The sequence below is a fragment of the Myotis davidii genome, unplaced genomic scaffold (assembly GCF_000327345.1).
Source record: "Myotis davidii unplaced genomic scaffold, ASM32734v1 scaffold1832, whole genome shotgun sequence".
In the NCBI taxonomy this organism is placed as follows: domain Eukaryota; kingdom Metazoa; phylum Chordata; class Mammalia; order Chiroptera; family Vespertilionidae; genus Myotis; species Myotis davidii.
The window spans coordinates 560,045-578,638 of NW_006283151.1; the positions used below are offsets into that span (position 1 = coordinate 560,045).

Genomic DNA, 18,594 nt, shown 5'->3' on the forward strand with positions numbered 1-18,594 from the left:
CAACAAATATCACATTATCTCTCTTATATGTGAGATCAGATCTCAGTGGGAGGGTACAGGAAGAGATTAACCAAAGAACACACATGCATAATCCATGGACACAGACAATAGTATGGGGATGGGGTTGGAGTTCATTGGAGGGGTGGGCAAAAAGGGAGAAAATGGGAGACATCTGTAATTCTGTCAACAATTAAAAAAACAAAACAAAACCAGAAGAGATTTATAGAAAGTTTTAGTAAATGTTTCCATCAGTTTATTTTCTGTATCCCTTAAAAACAAACAAAAATCACAAGTTTAATATTAATGCTTTAAAATATTGTACACCAAGCGAAGCCAGCTTTCATGCTGCAAGCTGGTCTGTGTTCTCTTTACTTCTGTTTGCCAGATGATCTTCAATAATTTCTGCAAAGAGATTCCTCTTCAACAGATTGTATGCAAGAGGTAAAAGCTGGCCAGCAACTTTATGAAAATACTGAAAAATAAAATAACATTAAGCAGAGAATAAAGCAGATGCCCTGGTAACAGAAAATAGATTTAAAAAGCACTCATTTAACAAAGCATACTCCCCAAATCATTTTAGCTACTTTCTCAATTGATTAGGACTGAAATTTGAGACAGACAACTGGCATTCTGTCCAAGAGGCAATTTGTAGCTCTAAAAGACTAATGGTATATTATGAAGGAAATTCAGAAGGAAACCAAGTTAAAAACTTAAGCTTCCCTATTTCCTTAGATAAGATTGATCAACCTTTATTTTTTCTGCTCCAAACTATGTAATCAAATGCTTTTACCTTGTTACGAAGAGGTATGCTGAATTTGAGTTTTCAAACCAATCCCTTTTCAAATTCTCTCTCCTCCACCTACCATGTAAACCCCTCTATCCTTTAAGCTCCTGCCTGGGTTATCAAGTGACTTAGACTACTGCTGTTATTTACTTGAAGAAAAACTGGCAATGCTTTTGTTGGTAAACATGAATTAGCACTTACTATGTGCTAGGTTCTGTGTAATAACACCTTTTCATATATTCTTATATGTTATTTAACTTTTCACAACAATCAGGTTTTTTTGATCAAACTGGTTCATTTCCTGGTAGGCCAAGCACTGTTCTGGTTGGTCAAGGCTGTCATTCTGGTTGTTAAATATTTGGATTATTTTTACTGGTAAGCATACATGAGGAAGGCAGAGGAAAGACAGTAATGTGGTTTAGAGGAAGCAGAATTCTCAAATGAGACTCACCAGACCTACAAATTCTCAGGACCCAAGAAACACTTTGGGGAGGGGGGTAATGCAGCCATCTGTGTTTGAACAGTCCTGCAGATGACTGATGTACGCTAATGTGAGCTGCTGGCTTAGTCCAGCTCCTCAGTATGTGCACAGCAGCAGCATTAGCATCACCTGGGAGCATTTCAGAAACGTGGCTTCTCAGGCCTCACCCCAGATCTACTGAAACAGAGCCTACATTTGAATATCTCTAGGTGATTCCTATGCTCTTTACAGTTTGGGAATTACTAACTTAGATGCTGACTCGGGAACCAGACTGCCTGTGCAAGGTTGTTTTCCTCCTTGTGCTTTGTAGGTGACATCACAGGAATTAAATGGTCTGTGTGCAGACATATTTTATAGATAAGGAGACAAAAAAAGGTGTTGGGAAAAATGCCAAATTTTACAAAGCATTTAAGTGGCATAGATATAATTTAAAACCGAACAGGTTAGCCCTAGAAACACACTGAAGCCACTACACCTTCTTGTCTCTTTGACCTTGAGGCAACTATAGTTGAGTAAGCACTGACTAAACTGTTGGGTAGGTTTGTCCTATTTAATTAGCTAATGATTAACTAGCATCTCATATATTTTAAGTAATTTAAAGCCCATTTTTAATATTTTTGTTAATCCCCACTCAAGAATTATTTTTCCACTGATTTTTAGGCAGAGTGGAAGAGGGAGGGAAAGACAGAAAATTCGATGTGAGAAAAACAAATCGATTGGTTGCCTCCTGCATGAGCCCTAACCAGGGCCCAGGCCTGAGAGGAGCCTGCAACCCAGGTACGTGCCTTTGACGAAAACTGAACCCAGGACCCTTTGGTCCACAGGCTGACGCTCTACCCACTGAGCCAAACTGGCTAAGGCTAAAGCTATTTTAAAATAGTATTCTTCATCTAGGAATTCAAGCACAAGGACAAATAACTCCTCCATCACAGTAGGAAATGAAATGGAGCCCTGGGAAAGGTGTGTATGTACCCACACATGCATGTTCCTTTAATACATCTAAAGTAAATTCACTTTAATGTAAACCTGAAGGCAAATAATCTTGGTAAGTCACCTTTGCCAGAATATAAGATGAATTTCAAATAAAAGGTATTTTTTAAATATCTGCTTTAAAATCACTTCAAAAAGCTCCTTTTGAAATACATACCCTACCTGTGCTAAAACGTGGATATGTAATGTGCATGTGTGTGTGTCGGGGAGGGGAGGAGGGGGGAGAAGGAGTGGGGAACAGGGGGAGGTTTGGTGGTGATTTTTTACTCACATGTGAACCATAACAAAAGAGGTCCATTCCCAACTCTAGCCCCATGCCATAGTCACATTCGTCATTAGCAAACTGCACAAAGGTCATCATTTCCTGAATGGGAGCAAAAGCCTTTAGTCTCTCCTCATCACTTGGTGCCTCAACAATTGCCTTGCAAATTCTCTTGAGGTTGGCTGAAAGAAATCAATGATATTAAAAATTATCTATAATCATCTTCAGAAGTAAAAATATCAGCTTTTTTTTTTCTTCATAGGACTTTTCATACTACTGATATAACCTTGGATGGCAATGTAATTTAGAATGGCAATTTTATAATTTTTCTAATTAAGATTCAAGCATAAACATGGTTTAACAAAATGATTTCTTGTATTAGCAAAATGTGAGTATTTCAGTGGATCTAGTTGCAATCATGATTTCACTAGCCTTTCAACGATATTCAGTAGGCTAGTCCAGGGATTGGCAAACTATGGCCAAACCTAGCCCAACCCCCGTTTTTAACTACCCTCAAGCTAAGAATGTGAATGTTTTTCTGTTTTTAAAAGGTTGGGAAAAAAAACACACAACAACAACAACAAAAGAATATGGCAACAGATCATATGCAAAGCACCCCTGGGATAGTCTTTATTGGCAGTTGGATTAAATAAAATCCAAATAGACAGTAAAGTTCATCTCTTTTTGCCCTGTCCTTCTTTATTTAAAAAATACAGGAAAAGACAACAATAAAACATTTCAAAATCAAACCTTTACCCAAGTGGGTAAGTGCAGTTATGCAGAAGTGTAATATGAAGAAAGAACACGGAAAAGGTCTAATGTTTAACTATAAAGAACAGTGGTTTAACATTTCTATTTTGGCTTTCGACATTTTCTTACTATCTGTTGGATGCCAATATGTGTCAGATCTCAGGGTGCATATGAGAATGACGGTACTGAACATCTAATTAGACCTTTTTGAGAAAGTACCTCCTGGAGGATTATCCAATAATAAAAAGAATGGCAATTACTGAAACCAACAAAACACATCTTTAAGTGGTTAATTAAGTGGGGAGACAAGGATTGGTTTAAACATTAACAATCACACCTAACAATGATACATAGCTATCAAGTTACATGTATGAGGCACAATATTCTATTGGTACTAACTATAAATATAAGGATTATCAGGGGTGGTAAAGATATACTAGGGCTTTTAACTTTGGCATCGTTACCGTACTGTGATTTGCTGAACACTGTCACACATTGACAAGCTGCCAGTCAATTACTCCTCTTAGCAAATAACAGTAGGCAGGAGCAAGATGATTTTAGGTCCTTTATGTCTTGCTACCATTTCTCATTCAAAAATAATTAAACCACTGAAGGATTTAATGTTTAGAATGTTAGGAAACAGTTGAGGGAAATAAAGAAGATCTTGGACATAAAACCCCAGGACCACAACCAGGGGAGGGTAACAGGGTTTATTCCAGACACTACAATTTAAAACCCACCAACACTGAAGTTTTAGAGAATGCTATTTCTGTAACAGATGTTCTCAACCTTTCCCAAACAAGACACTAATTCTATTTGTCAAAACTTCGAATAGGTGAGTTCGCAGAGGCTGAAGAGAAGAATGTAACCAGAAGACTAGACAGTAAGGGGAGCCCACAGGCCTTCCCCAGTAGAGACGGAGTATGTACCTCTGGACTCAGGGAGGAAATGTGGAACAGTGGGACAGATTATCCTGTCCAACAAATACAATGCAGGGTAAAGTTTTTCTCATATTCATAGTAAAAAAGAAACATGAAATTTATTTTAGATAATTAACTTAATCCAACGACCCAAAACAATCATTTCTGTATCTGTAATAGTAAAAGCATAATATGCTAATTAGACTGGACATCCTTCCAGATGAATCTGGGGCTGTGAGGGCCTTGCCCCTTGCATGAATTTTGTGCATCAGGCCTCTAGTATAATATAAACAATTGAATTAAAGTAAATTCATCTTCTCAGTTACAGTAGCCACATTTGAAGTGCTCAGCCACATGTGACTAATAGCTACCTTATTCTGTAGCCCGGCCATATTCATTTTCCTCACAGAACTCCTCTAATGTGATGTGAAGCTGACAAAGTAATACATCTGAATAATTGTGAGACCTCAATCTACTGTTTAAAGACTCTGCAGCACAATAAAGTTTGAGAACAGCCGCTGTAGAGAACTCATTAGGAATGCAGATTTCCAGATGCTAACCCCAGAGAACACCAAGCAAGGCCGGTTGGTTCTGTTTAAAAAAATGGACAACCAGCCCTAACTGGTTTGGCTCAGTGGATAGAGCGTCAGTCTGCGGACTCAAGGGTCCCAGGTTCGATTCCAGTCAAGGGCATGTACCTTGGTTGCAGGCACATCCCCAGTAGGGAGTGTGCAGGAGGCAGCTGATCGATGTTTTTCTCTCATCGATGTTTCTAACTATCCCTCTCCCTTCCTCTCTGTAAAAAAAATCAAAATATATTTAAAAAAATAAAACTCATCATTCTCCCCTTTAAAAAAAAAAAAGGACAAACAAGTCCTAGTTGGTTTGGCTCAGTAGATTGAGCATCAGCCTGCGGACTGAAGGGTCCTGGGTTTGATTCAGGTCAAGGACACATGCCGAGGTTGCAGGCTTGATCCCCAGTGGGAGGTGTGCAGGTGGCAGCCGATCAATTGATGTTTCTCCCCCCCGCCCCTTTTCTCTCTGAAATAAAAATAAATAAATAAATAAATAGACGGCCAAATTCATAAGCTGGGAAGGAATATTTGGTTCTTCCTTGAGGAAGTGCTAATTTTGACTTCTAAGTTGTATCCTCTTTGGAACAGGATGATAAGGCAATGCCCACAGGGATATTCAAAGTAATAAGAGAACAAAGGGAAGGGGAAAAAGTTGAGAAGTGATTTTGTTTTCTTAACATAGCAATAATTGTATTTTGTGTATGAATAGTCCATTTTCAAAGTGTTTTCATACCCATAAATGATTTAGTTCAGGATCTTGGGCTTCTGAATGCTAAGTTAATTTATCTGCAGATGAAAAAATTTTTGCAAAGTAATACATAGAAACATACTATTTCAATAATTACTAACTTGTATGTTGACCAACATCAAAGATTCTGAAATAATTCAGAAAATGTAACCTAGGCACTAAGTTGAAATTCCCTAAATGCCTGTAACTACTATATATGTGTGTGTGTATATATATATATTTAAATATATTTTTATTGATTTAAGGGAAGAAGGGAGAGGGAGAAAGATAGAAACATCAATGATGAGAGAGAATTATTGATTGGCCGCCTCCTGCTCGCCCCACACTGGGGATCAAGCCTGCAACCCATCATGTGCCCTGACCGGGAATTGAACTGTGACCTCCTGGTTCATAGGTCGACACTCAACCACCGAGCCACACCAGTTAGGGGGTAACTACTATATTTTAAGCACTATTAAGGCAAGCACTGTGTTAAGACCTTACATACATTTTTTATACCCCAAACACCCCTCCCTATAAATGGTATTCACCATTATTAACCATTTTACGGATAAAAATGACAAAGTTTAGTGGAGTTAAATAATTTGTTCAAGGTTACACAGGTACAAACCCAATTTTACTTCAGGCCTGACTAACCCTAAAACCAGAGCGTGCTCCTTATCACTAAGGTCTAGTGACTGTCCCACAAAAGGCACATGTATACATCTACTGTTCCATAGAAGGAAAGCCTTCCTCCAGATATTACCATATATATGTACATATACACATGTGTCCATGAGAAATACATTACCATCTGTTTCAGGGAGCTCTCTGTACCCAACATCATTTTTGTCTACTGGAACAACCAAGCCTGCACCATGAAAGGTCTTTGTCACGACCTAAGTTTAAGAAAGAAAAAAAAAAAACTTAATCATGGTAAACAGACTAAACAAACAAAAACTCACCTGAACCTAACAGAACACACACACAAACCCTCAACATTTCTGTCAAAATATAACTTAATGACATTTTATTTTAGTCAATTTGGATGCGAGGGCAAAGGTTTAACATTCCTTATCTTTAAAATTAGCTAAAATTAGGTAAATCATAAGGACTTCAAGCAATTATAAAACAATGAACTGGCTGGCTGTTATTACTCATGTCATCATTACAAGTCTGCAGCCTGAGTTGTGTGGAAAGAACAATGGCATGCTATTACAGGAGGCAAGCCAGAATATTAGTTCAACTGTAAAGGAGTCTTAAAAATAAAGGAAAACATACGGAAGAAAGAAGACTAATTCTAACCCCCGATAGAAAAATGGGCAGATTTTATAGTTCACAAATGAAATACAAATGACCGACAGAGAAGTAAAATATATTTAATGTCCTTTATAATCAAATAATTAAAACTAGTTAAAGCTAATTAAAAGACCTGATAATACCCAGTACTGGTGAAGATATGGAGAAAATAGGCACTCATACATTGCTGGTGGGAATATAGCACCATATATAGGATAGTTTTGCAAATAACAAAACCCCACAAAATTAAAAAACAAAGCATACACACACAATCATCTAAAACCATGTATACCTGACAAAACTAATTCTAGGAATTTCTTCTAAGGAAATCAGATAAGTGTGCAAATAAAGGTATAAAAGGATATTCAGGCAAGGTTGTTTGAAAAATGTTAAGCAACATAAACTTTGAACATAAGCATAGCCACTCAAAATTATGAGGTATACATATCTTAAATTTAGCAATATGAAGCAATAATCACAATATATTCATAAGCATAAAAAGTAGGTCATAAAACAGTACTGATAAAGAAAAAAGTGATATATTGACTTATCTTATGCTGACATACAACAAAAACCATCATGTGTACTTTCACATTTTCCACAGATGATAAACTGTACTAAGTGTCTATAAAGAAGTATCAATTATTAGCAAAGTACCAGAATTGTAATTTCATTATGGACAATAGATATATAAATTTAGGAAAACCCTGTACCACAGTGGTAATATTATAAGGCATAAGGATCAGGGGTGGATAGAATGGTATACCTTTATTTTACAATATCATTAAGTCAAAGTACCTTTTTAATAATGAAATCTAGGAATGAAAAAAGGCAAAGTGGCTTATAGCCAATTAGTAAGAGGATGGAGTGGAAAGAATGCTAATCATTAAATTGAATTCAGGTCTCCGATCTGTCTCAATTATGATTTTGGACAAATCTATAAATCTCAATTTACTTATCTATAAAATAGGATGATAATTCCTACCTACTCTGCAGATTTGCTTTGAAGGTCAAATGAGGTAAATCATAAGAACTTTGCAATCCAAAGCATTGTAAGGTGTTGTCAGTATAAAACACTGATTTCTAATGTACTGTATAGTGGTCTATTATACTGGAAAAGTACAAATTAAATCGAGATTAAAATAACAAAGAACAATCTTGAATTGAAAGTGTAACCAATATGTTGTCTTTGGCAGGATAAAAATCATGGTGGTCTTATAAGTTCTTTTCTTCTTTATATTTATGTTTTTACCAGCTGTTTTTATAAAAAGACCAAATACAAACAAACAAACAAGCACAAAACCACAGGGGAGTAGGCCAGGACAAATATGCCTATGAAGTTTAAACCCCAATCATATCTTATTTAGAGTTATGGAATCCTACCTGAAATAAATGATAGTTGATGGTAGAAAAATAAAATAACGCTCTGATGGAAGAAATTGTTAAGAGCTGTTCTGTACATACAAGCTCAGTCTTTACTCAAGAATCAGGAATACAGAGGAACCAAGATGGCGGCATAAGTAAACACCTGAACTTGCTGCCTCGCACAACCACATCAAAACTACAACTAAAATCCAGAACTATGGGAAGGCTGGCTTAGTGGAAGTCCAACAACTAGAAGGAAAGAGAAAAGCGCATCTAGACTGGTAGGAGGTGCAGAGGTGCAGAAGAGCAGAGGTATGTAGCCACCCGAAACGGGCTGGCAACTGGGTACTCTGTGGTCTTTTTCAATCAGGAGGGAGATACAAACTCCCAACTGCTCTGAACTCCAATTCTGTGCGAGACTCTGGGGACCCAGACTCATAGGGGGAGAAACTGGACTGCCTGGCATTGGACCAGAACACAAGGGCAGCTTTCTCTCAGAGGTGCTTGCAGCGCTCATTGTTCCTGCATGGGGCCACGGGACACAGAGACCCAAGGACTTATCCGGGGCAGGGCCAACAGGCAACCATTGCTGTTTGCACCGTGATTTCCTGAGACCCTGCCCCACCCAAGCTGTGCACAGAGGCTTTTGCATTCGAAAGCCCAGGCCTTTTGCAATCTAAAACCTAACAAACTGCAGCTGGGTCAAAGAACCCCAGAGCTTCCAAAAGAAGGCCTAAGGCTCGTCGGCAGCCTGCATTGCTTCACAGCTGCGCCTCATCTGGGCACCTCCAAACCCCAAACAAAGAGGAGGAATCTTCAGATCTCTCTGTTACTGCTGCTGGGTGGCCTCAGGCAGTGGCTGACTTTGCACCTCCTTGGAGATCCAACAGCCAGTGTACCCAGTGGTCAGAGTGAGATCACACCAGATTATAGCGCTTCAGATCCATAAGGGACACACTCAGGGGGCAGACTCAGTGAGCACCAAAGCCCCACTGAAGCAAGTCCTGCCCCATTAGGATGTCTCCAGCACAGCAGTTCTCCCACTGTAGACACAAGTGGTCCTCACAGCCAATTGGCCTGGAGGTCAAATTCCTCCCAATGATACCAACAGCAATCAATGCTCTACAAGACTGTGCACACAGCCCACAAAAGGGTGCACCAAAAGCGTATACCTCAGGTGACTGGGGAGGCTGAGAGTCACTGGGCCCTATAGGACACCTAGCACAGAAAGCCACTCTATCAACACAGGGAAGCACCCAAAATGCAGAGACAAAGAAAGAAGTCACAAATGACAGAAATGGAAGAAAGCAAACTACTGGATATAGAGTTCACAACCATGGTTATAAGGTTTTTCAAGAATTTCCTAGAATCCACCGATAAATTTAGTGAGACCCTCGATAAATCTAGTGAGACCCTCAAGGATATGAAAAAGGACCAACTAGAAATTAAGCATACACTGAATGAAATAAAAAATAATATACAGAGATCCAACAGCAGACAAGAGGATCCCAAGAATCGAGTTAAAGATTTGAAATATGAAAAAGCAAAAAACACTCAACCGGAAAAGCAAGGAGTACCCATACGACTGTCGGCTGATTTCTCAACAGAAACCATGCAAGCCAGAAGGGAGTGGCAAGAAATATTCAAAATGATGAATAGCAAGAACCTACAACCAAGATTACTCTACCCAGCAAAGCTATCATTCAGAATTGAAGGTCAGATAAAGAGCTTCACAGATAAGTACAAGCTAAAGGAGTTGATCACCAGCAAACCAGTATTGTATGAAATGCTGAAGGGTATTTTTTAAGAAGAGGAAGAAGAAGAAAAAGGTAAAGATAAAAATTATGAACAACAAGTACATATCTATCAACAAGTGAATCTAAAAATCAAGTGAATAAAAAGTATGAGCAGAATAAACTGGTGAATATAATAGAATCAGGGGCATAGAAAGGGAGTGAACTGACAATTCTCGGGGGGAAAGGGGTGTGGAGGGTGCGGGAAGAGACTGGACAAAAATGGAACACCTATGGACAAGGACAATGGGAGGGGTAAAGGCATGGGGTGGGGTGGGAATTGGGTGGAGGGGAGCTATGGGGAGAAAAAAGAGGAACAACTGTAATAATCTGAACAATAAAGATTTAAAAAAAAAGAATTAGAAATACATAATAACAAGATGAAAAATGCTACCCCTATTTCTACTTACAAGTGGGAGAGGCTCCCTATGAATATTAGAAAGGTAAAATGGCAACATAAAATCTTTAAAATGTTAAAAACGCCCTATTGTAGTGAGTTTCATTCAAATGTATATTTTTAGAAACTGTTTTTGGTCTACAGGAGTAAAGAAAGAACTGCTAACACTGCAGTTTAGTGACTAATTTACCAGAACATCATCACCCTATAGTTGAGTCACGATCAGAGAAGGACCTAAAGTAGGACTTTCAATAACCAAGTACAGTAAAGTACTTCATCACCAGTACTAGTTTATTTCGGAGTAACTAGTACTTCATTTGGCCTAGAACATTCAGAGGAACCAGCTACAGCAGAAAATGGTGAGAGGCGGAAGGAGACTGGGGTGCCCTCATTCTCCAGTGACCAATGTCCTTCCGTCTCAGAGGTTATAGGAACAAACTCCTCTAGAATTCTCATTTACCCCAGAGCAGAATTCTAGCTTGTCTGTCAACTTACTCTGAAATTTGTAAGTGATAAACCAAAAGGATCCAACACCTTACCAAAGTATTTGCTGTTTACAAAGCACTCCACTACTCTACAGGCACTAGGAGAGATGCAACAGGATATGCTGAAGGGATAAGGACAGAGGACTGCTAAGACCCACATTTATTGGAGGAAATGAACAAATCTGGATACACACTGTCTCTTAGAAGGGAACCAATCACCTTAGAGGCCCTGAGGAAAGCACTCTGAGGCATAGTCTTACAAATCTACTCCCAAAGGACACCTTGCACTAAATCATTAGCCAATGACCTTACCCATTAAAAAAAGAAATTTAAGTAAATTACATGCAAAGCTGCCTTCAGTCAGTTCTATTAAATGAGTAACTGGTAAAACAAGATTAAAAGCGTGGGGAATACTGGAATGAGTTAGGTAACCCCAGTAGCAACATAGCACATAACTCGACCTGTAACGACCCACAGACCGTCCAAGCCCTGCTCCAGTGCAGTCCTCCTGGCAGTCCAGGTGTCTGTCACACAGCCATGGAGGAAGTCCTGGGGTGGCATCCAGCTCTCCTTAGGATGAGGCAGCAGGTGAAAAGACAAGGATAAGGGGCACGTGGGAAGGAGTCAAGAGGTCAAGAGAGGGGAAAAAACCCTATTAAAATAGCAAAATAGCCAGCGATTAACAGATTTAAAAATCTTACTTTCTTGTCTCTCTGTTTCATCTTCACGGTTCTCTGTTCCAGTGAGTACCCCAGTTCTCTGGCTGCTGCTGTGAGCTTTTCATCTATGGATTTCAAGAAACTAGTTTTCTTTTTATCTGTTACTTCTTTAAGTTTTTTCATCAAAAATAATCTGAAAAAGAATTAAAAGCCCTCGTTATACAACAGGCCACTGTACTAAGTAGACAGGCCTGGGAAAGTGAAAGGAGCTAAGTTAAAAACATCAAATTCCATTAAGAAAAACACTGCAGAATAATTACCAACAGCTCTCTCATAATCCCCAATAGATTTCTTCAAACAAGGGAAAAGCAGTATCAATAAAAAGCTTTCAGCCTCAAAACCAACAAATGATTGAAATGTGTATTATCTCTGTCTACAATAAAGATATAGGGATATTTACAAAGCTGAGATTAAGCCAAGTATTATGTGGCATTACTTGATATTAAGATATTACATACTGCTGTAGAGGAGTCTGGCATTACAGGAAGTAGAATGTACACAAAAGGATTTTTTATTTTTGAAGAGCCAGGGGACACTGTTATAATAATGAAGATCAGCAGATTTTTAAAACTGTTACCTTCAAATTTGTTTTAAGATAAATTTGGAAAACATAAAAGGAAAACAAAGCTACTTTATAAGCTTATACAGAAGCACAATACAAAAGGCATGAGAACAATACATTACATTACTGCCAGTTACGGAAATAACTGTGTTTTATCATAAGCAGGTTAAGACTTTAACCAGCAGAACAGGAGAGCGAGAGTAAAATGAAGAGCTGGAAACACAGGTCAGCCCCCTTCCTCTGTAGCCACTGCCAGACTCCCAGGGGGAAAGTCGCTTCTATTACTACTGACATTTGACTGTTTGCTGTGGACTTGGCATTTTAAAAGGTTAGAACGTTTATAGTGGGTGTTATTCTTATCCCCATTTTACATGTCAGGAAACTGAGGACAGAGAACAATCCATTTACTCAAGTTCAGAGTTAGCAGGGGCGGATCACAGTGCCACAGAAACCAAGACCACCAAATCACTGTCTTCTGATGACAGCACACATACTTACACCAAATGCTACCTTCAGTCATAACCAGCTGTGTATCATGAGAATATGTTTATATCAACCATAAAAAGCAAATTAAAGACATCAGGTCTAGGTGAATCAATTTCAGCCTTCCTCAACCTCTCTGGCATGGCATACAGGCCTTCAAATACTATGTGCCTCTTGTCTTCATACTTTCATTCATATACTAATACCTTGCCTAGAACATCCTTCTTCCCATTTTTTCTAGTAAGTTCGTAGGCATTCTAGGCCTAGATAAAATGTCTCTGTGAAGACTCCATTGCTACTTAAGTCACTTAATTGCTATCTTCCACATTTATCACATTATTATGATTATCTTGGTAGCAATGTATGAAGCTTTTGTCTCTCAGCTTCAACTTAATCTTCAATACTTTGCTTTCTGATGCTTACAGTTGCCAAGTAAAAAATGAAATAATAACCAGGAACATTTTGTACTCTGTTTCATTAAAATCCATTGGGGTACCTTGAACTTTGAATGAATACAGCAGTGATCACTTAGAAAACACTCAATTATGCAGATCTCCCAAATATTGAAACTTTTCATTATATCATATTCACTCTGATATATCACAATATGAAAAAAATCACATTCGTTACTATTACCACTAGTCACATTAGAAACGTTGTTAGGTAGTGAGAAGCTGTCAAGCTCACAATGATGCTTGTAAGTTTCCCCAATTCTAATTTTTGTTTTTGAAACCCTGAATTTTAACCACTGGCAACAAATATAGTTAGCTGTTTTCTTTGGTTCATTTGAGAAAATGTCTGCCAAATACTCATGTCTGAATAACCAGTGTGTCAGTCACTCTCAAGTAAAAGTGGAGAAAGGTCAGCTCACAGCTCTGTCACACAAGAGCTTCTTCCTTGAGACAAACCAACACTTGAGTATGCTGAAGGGCTTTCTTTCTAGGTATGTCCCATTTCATCACACAGAATGTTAAGGGATGTGTACGCAATGATAGAACTGTAATGTTTTCACTGCTTCATCACTGACATTCTTAAATGACACACAATATATTACTGTCTCAATAATGTAATGACTGCTAATTTGGCACCACTGTCTTGATTCTTGTCAAGATATTAACAAGTATTACCCACCTTTCATTACCTCTGTGCCACTGGTGCACAACTGACATCTTATACCGTGAATAGTTTTGACCTCATAGGCCTCTTAAAAAGGTGTCAGAGACCCCCTGAGGGTCCACACACAGTTCTTTGATAACTGCTACTTAGTTAATGGTTTCACATTACCAGTACAATGCAGCAGAGAAAGATGGGGCAGCAGGCAAGAGGAAAAAGATTATTTAACAATATCACCCAAGATCTGATATATTGGATAAAAAAATTTATTCTTTTATTAAGTTTCAAATCTGCTTAGTTTTTTGGTCCTGAACAAATTAAGCATTCATTCAATGTAGGGTAAATAAATTTTAAAAACTGAAGTATCAAAATTAGAAAAGTATAATTTTGTGTTACATTTAGACATATCTGGAATGTGTATTTAAAAACATATTCCTTAGTCCTGTCCTATATGTACTGAAGTGGAATTTCTAGAGGCAGGACCAAAAGAGCTCAAAGTCAAATACTTTTAACCAGTAACCCTGGAGGTTCTGATATGAAGTCACGGTTAAAACCATTAACTAAATAGCAGTTATCAAAAAAATAGACTGTGGACTGTTGGGGATCCCTGAGTTCTAAAAAGAGGTGAGGGAAAAAGTACTGCTTAACCATTTGACTGCTAAGGAGCGCTATCGCGCTCTTCTTATTTAAAACAAATTTATGTAAACAATTGGTATTTTTTAATTTTTGTTGTTGCAAAGCAATACAAGTGAGTTTATTGTATAAAAAGTGTCTTACATTTTTTCCCATACACGCGCAATTAGTGCCGCAGTTTTGGCATATGTCCGAAAAAATACGTCAGCAGCCAAAGGGTTAAAAGAACAGAATGGGGAAAAATTCGCTACAAATTTTGTTGTCCAAAGATAAATGGAAACTTGGAGTATATCTAGATTTTTTCCTATGTTCATTAAACAATATGAAAAAGGAATCATTCTACACTATTCTATTATTTGACCTCTTCATAGATCAAACATCTTTCCAAATCAACATACAAGGATCCTGATAATTATAGTGTATGGACGTTCTATTATTTACTGACCTAATTTTTCCTATTGCTGGATTTTATGTTTCCAATTTTTCATTTTTATCAATAATCTGTAATATACATATTTGTGTACCTGTCCAGAAGTTCTATAGTTAACTAGCTAGAAACGGAATTGCTGATTTAAATGTTTACATTTAAATGTAAAAATGTTTCTTTTCTTAGCGCAGTACCTGGCAATGTTAATAATCTGTCATGAAATTTTGGAATAAGATTCAAATTGCTCTCTACACTAGTAAAAGTTTTACCAATTAATACTTAAATCAGTAGTTTCTTATCATCTAATTGGGTATTATCACTCTTTAATCTTGACTAATCTTTGTTGGCTTAATTTGCATTTCTTTGACTACTATTCAATCTTGCACAAAGTGAACTGTTCCCTGGGGCATAAAAATAATTTGTTTATAACAAACTAGAGGTCCAGTGCACAGGATTTGTGTACTGGTAGGGTCCCTAGCGGCTGCCGGCTGGGTACTCCCTCCCTTCCCCAGGCCGGCCCCACCCCCTGGTCAAACTCCAGGACGAACTCCCAGTTGACGGGACAATTTGCATACTATGCTTTTATTATATAGGATGGTCTCACTTCAAAGACCTTACTCAGGCTGGTATAGGAATAAGTTAAACTAAATGTTCTAGTAGCTTTTTAAGAAAAGGAAAATCTTAAAAACTAAAACAGTTGTTAACAGTTGAAAGACATTATCGTATTTTTACCTCTATGTTTGAGATAAATTATTGGAGACTGAAAATATCTGAGTGAAACAGGTACTCAAATACTTACTTGCTGGTCTTCACCTAAATTACAAATTTATCACCAATTTTTTTTCTTTTTCTTTTCTGTGTTCTCCAAAAAGCTAAAAAATACCAGAACAGTCTTGGATTATTTCAGATAACCACTATGACTTTCTTTTTTAAAGAGATTTTTAATAAGACTAATGAAAAGTTAGGTGTTTTTGCATGTCAAAAATATTTGGAGCATCTACTATGGGGCAAGTACTCTATATAAGAAAGCCTCTGTCCTTATGGAATTTACATGATAATGCAAGAGACAGCCAGTAGGTAAGTAAACAGCTATCATTTCTAATAAACATGGCACCAATTTCAACTGAATGGTAAATCTGAAGGGCTTAAAAGAACTTTAAATTCTATGTAAATTATAACATTTACTATAAGAACAGATACTGTAAGAACTGTATAACAGAGACAAGCAACATTTTATAAAACTCAGAAGCATCAGAAGAGAAAGAACCTTTTTTGGATGTCTACGAGTTGCCCTTTAAATACACGGGTATGTATGACATACACATAGCAGCGCAGTCCAGTTAGTTTGAATTTTTTATTGCAAATCTGCATTATTAAATCACAGGCATAAGTCTTTTTAAAAAGTGGGTAATAACAAGAGTTCCCACAAAACATGACCTACTTATTGTATTTAAATGATAAAGATGGCTTTCTTCATTTTTGTACAGTGTAAACTGTATAGCTGCTAACAGATAGCTTTGAGTTCTGTCTGAGGCTAGTGCATTATGGACTAGCTCACTCAGCTCCATCCCAAGCCCCTTCCATAAGGGACCTTGCTGCATTTCCCATACTATTCTTCAGCTCAGACTCCACATGGGACCTAGCTTCTCTCAAGCAGATGCAACTCTGAAATCCGAAGAGATACCGGGGAGAGGAGGCTGTGCTTCTGCTGTCCACCAGTGAGCATAGCTGTAGAGGCAACTAACTGTTCTGGAGCAGCTGCAGCTGAGATCTCAGCACCTGGTCCTTAGCTGCATGAGGGCTGAGAGGCAGAGGGCAGGGCATCCATTTTATTGGCCCAGGTTATAGCAAAGACAGTGTGGTCCCGAAGCCACTTGTTGTGGAAGCAGCTGCCGATTTCCAGTTTCCTGATGGTGGCAGAGACAAACTCCATTGGTGAGCCAGTTCTGCCCACATCTTTCATTCCTGGAGGTTCATGCTGCTCCATCAGCCCTTCTGAGGATGTTATGAGCACCTGTTTTACTGTATTAAATATTTGTTTGAACTAGATACAGTGAGCTCTTATTAAGAATCCATAGTGATGGTGTTTAAAATATCATCAGTTTTCACTAAAAAAAATTTTTCTTCTCCCATGGGACAACTGAGGTCAACATTAAGGAATAGTTAAATAAGAACAGATACTATACAGATACTTATCTTATTAAATAAGATAATTAGATATATGAGATATTTTTGGGGGGGTGAAAAGTAGAATATAAGTATAAGACTACCTGCAAAAGTCAGAAATTATCTCTAGAAATCTAGAATTTTTAGGTTACCTCAATTCCTCATATAGCACAAAAATTATAAACAAATATAATTAGAAAAGGGTTGAAATAAAGAATTTCCTTACCTAACGGCAGCAAACACATTATCTCCATTTTGAACAATTACACAGTTTTTCTTTGCTTCATTTGTACCAACATATACAGGAAGTTCATCAGGAGAATCCCTGTTTAAGCAAAAGATAGTAAAAATTTAGCTGCCCATAATTTACATTAGACAAGTAGTATTTTTAGGTCTATAGACAATTTATATCTACATGTTTGTTTGCTTTTTGATTGGAATTTGCCAGTTTTACGCTCTACGTTTCTTAGGAATAGCAATGACAAATCTTGCTTATATACAGAACCTAAAATTGAAATTCTTAGACCCATGTACCAAAAGGTTGCCAATTTGATTCCCAGCCCGGGTACATACCCGGCTTGCCCTCTCTAAAATAAATAAAAGCATATTTTTTAAAAAAACATTTCTAGGACCTAGTTACTTGTATAACTAAATATAAGAAAAGGGGAATAATGCCTATCAAAAAGAAGTAGGGAAGATTATATGCACCATCGACTCAACCCTAGTATTATAGTCTGTGAAAAAAAGGCAGAAAAACAAAAGAGGACAGACAGGATTATAAAACATTAGCTGCAAAAGGATCTGGCTTAACTATATATATAAAAGCCTAAGCAAATGAACGACCTAGCTCAGGGGTGGGCAAACTTTTTGACTCAAGGGCCACAATGGGTTCTTAAACTGGACCAGAGGGCCGGAACAAAAGCATGAATGGAGTGTTTGTTGAACTAATATAAATTCAAAGTAAACATCATTACATAAAAGGGTACGGTCTTAGCCAACCTTCAGCGGTCCCTCCCCTCAGCCGGCCGCCCCCCATAATCCCCAATCAGCCCCAGCCAGGCTGAGGGACCTCACCCGTGCACAAATTCATGCACCGAGCCGCTAGTATACATATACCAAATTCTTTTATTTTACAATTGAGGAAACTAAAATAGAGAGATGAAGCACTCGGCCAACGTCCTGGTAAATTAACGACAAAGCCAGAAGTGAAGTCTATGCTAACCCAATTTCCAGCACTGTGTACATTCTACTGTACCACACTGCTTCTCCCTTGGCACGTTTCCTGCACTTTTTCTATTCTCTTATCTTACAGTTAATCTTTACTTTAAATGACAGGATCTCTACTGGTATAAGTATTTTTCCCTGTAACCTACTTCTATTTCTTTAACATTCTAAGCACCTTGCACATAGCCATTTAATCCCTAATATTCTATTAGGTATGCATATTAACCTCAGTTTTACAGAAGAAACCAAGTCACAGAAATTCAATCACTAAGTCAGTCAGATAACAAACAGTAGGACCAGTCAGTAGGACCTGATTCCAGATCACATTTTATTTTTTGATAGAAAATTGACTTATTAGTGGGTATAAGGTGGGGGCAGCTTCAAGACTGTCACAAGTGCAGGACGACACCAGGATCTTCAGTGGCACGCCAAAGGGAAA

The 18,594-nt window shown here is 37.9% G+C and overlaps 1 protein-coding gene across 1 annotated transcript in view; it reads right to left on the minus strand.

Moving 5' to 3' along the window:
* Positions 1-230: 230 nt before the first annotated feature.
* Positions 231-18,594, minus strand: part of LOC102759806 (chromosome unknown open reading frame, human C4orf27) — a 24,769-nt gene continuing 6,405 nt past the window's right edge. The window contains exons 4-8 of the mRNA XM_006753493.2: positions 17,158-17,256; positions 11,530-11,680; positions 6,301-6,388; positions 2,527-2,699; positions 231-472 (exon numbers count right to left, since the gene is read on the minus strand). Coding sequence (XP_006753556.1) covers positions 341-472; positions 2,527-2,699; positions 6,301-6,388; positions 11,530-11,680; positions 17,158-17,256 — 643 coding nt within the window. The 3' untranslated portion in view covers positions 231-340. The remainder of the gene's footprint in view (positions 473-2,526; positions 2,700-6,300; positions 6,389-11,529; positions 11,681-17,157; positions 17,257-18,594) is intronic.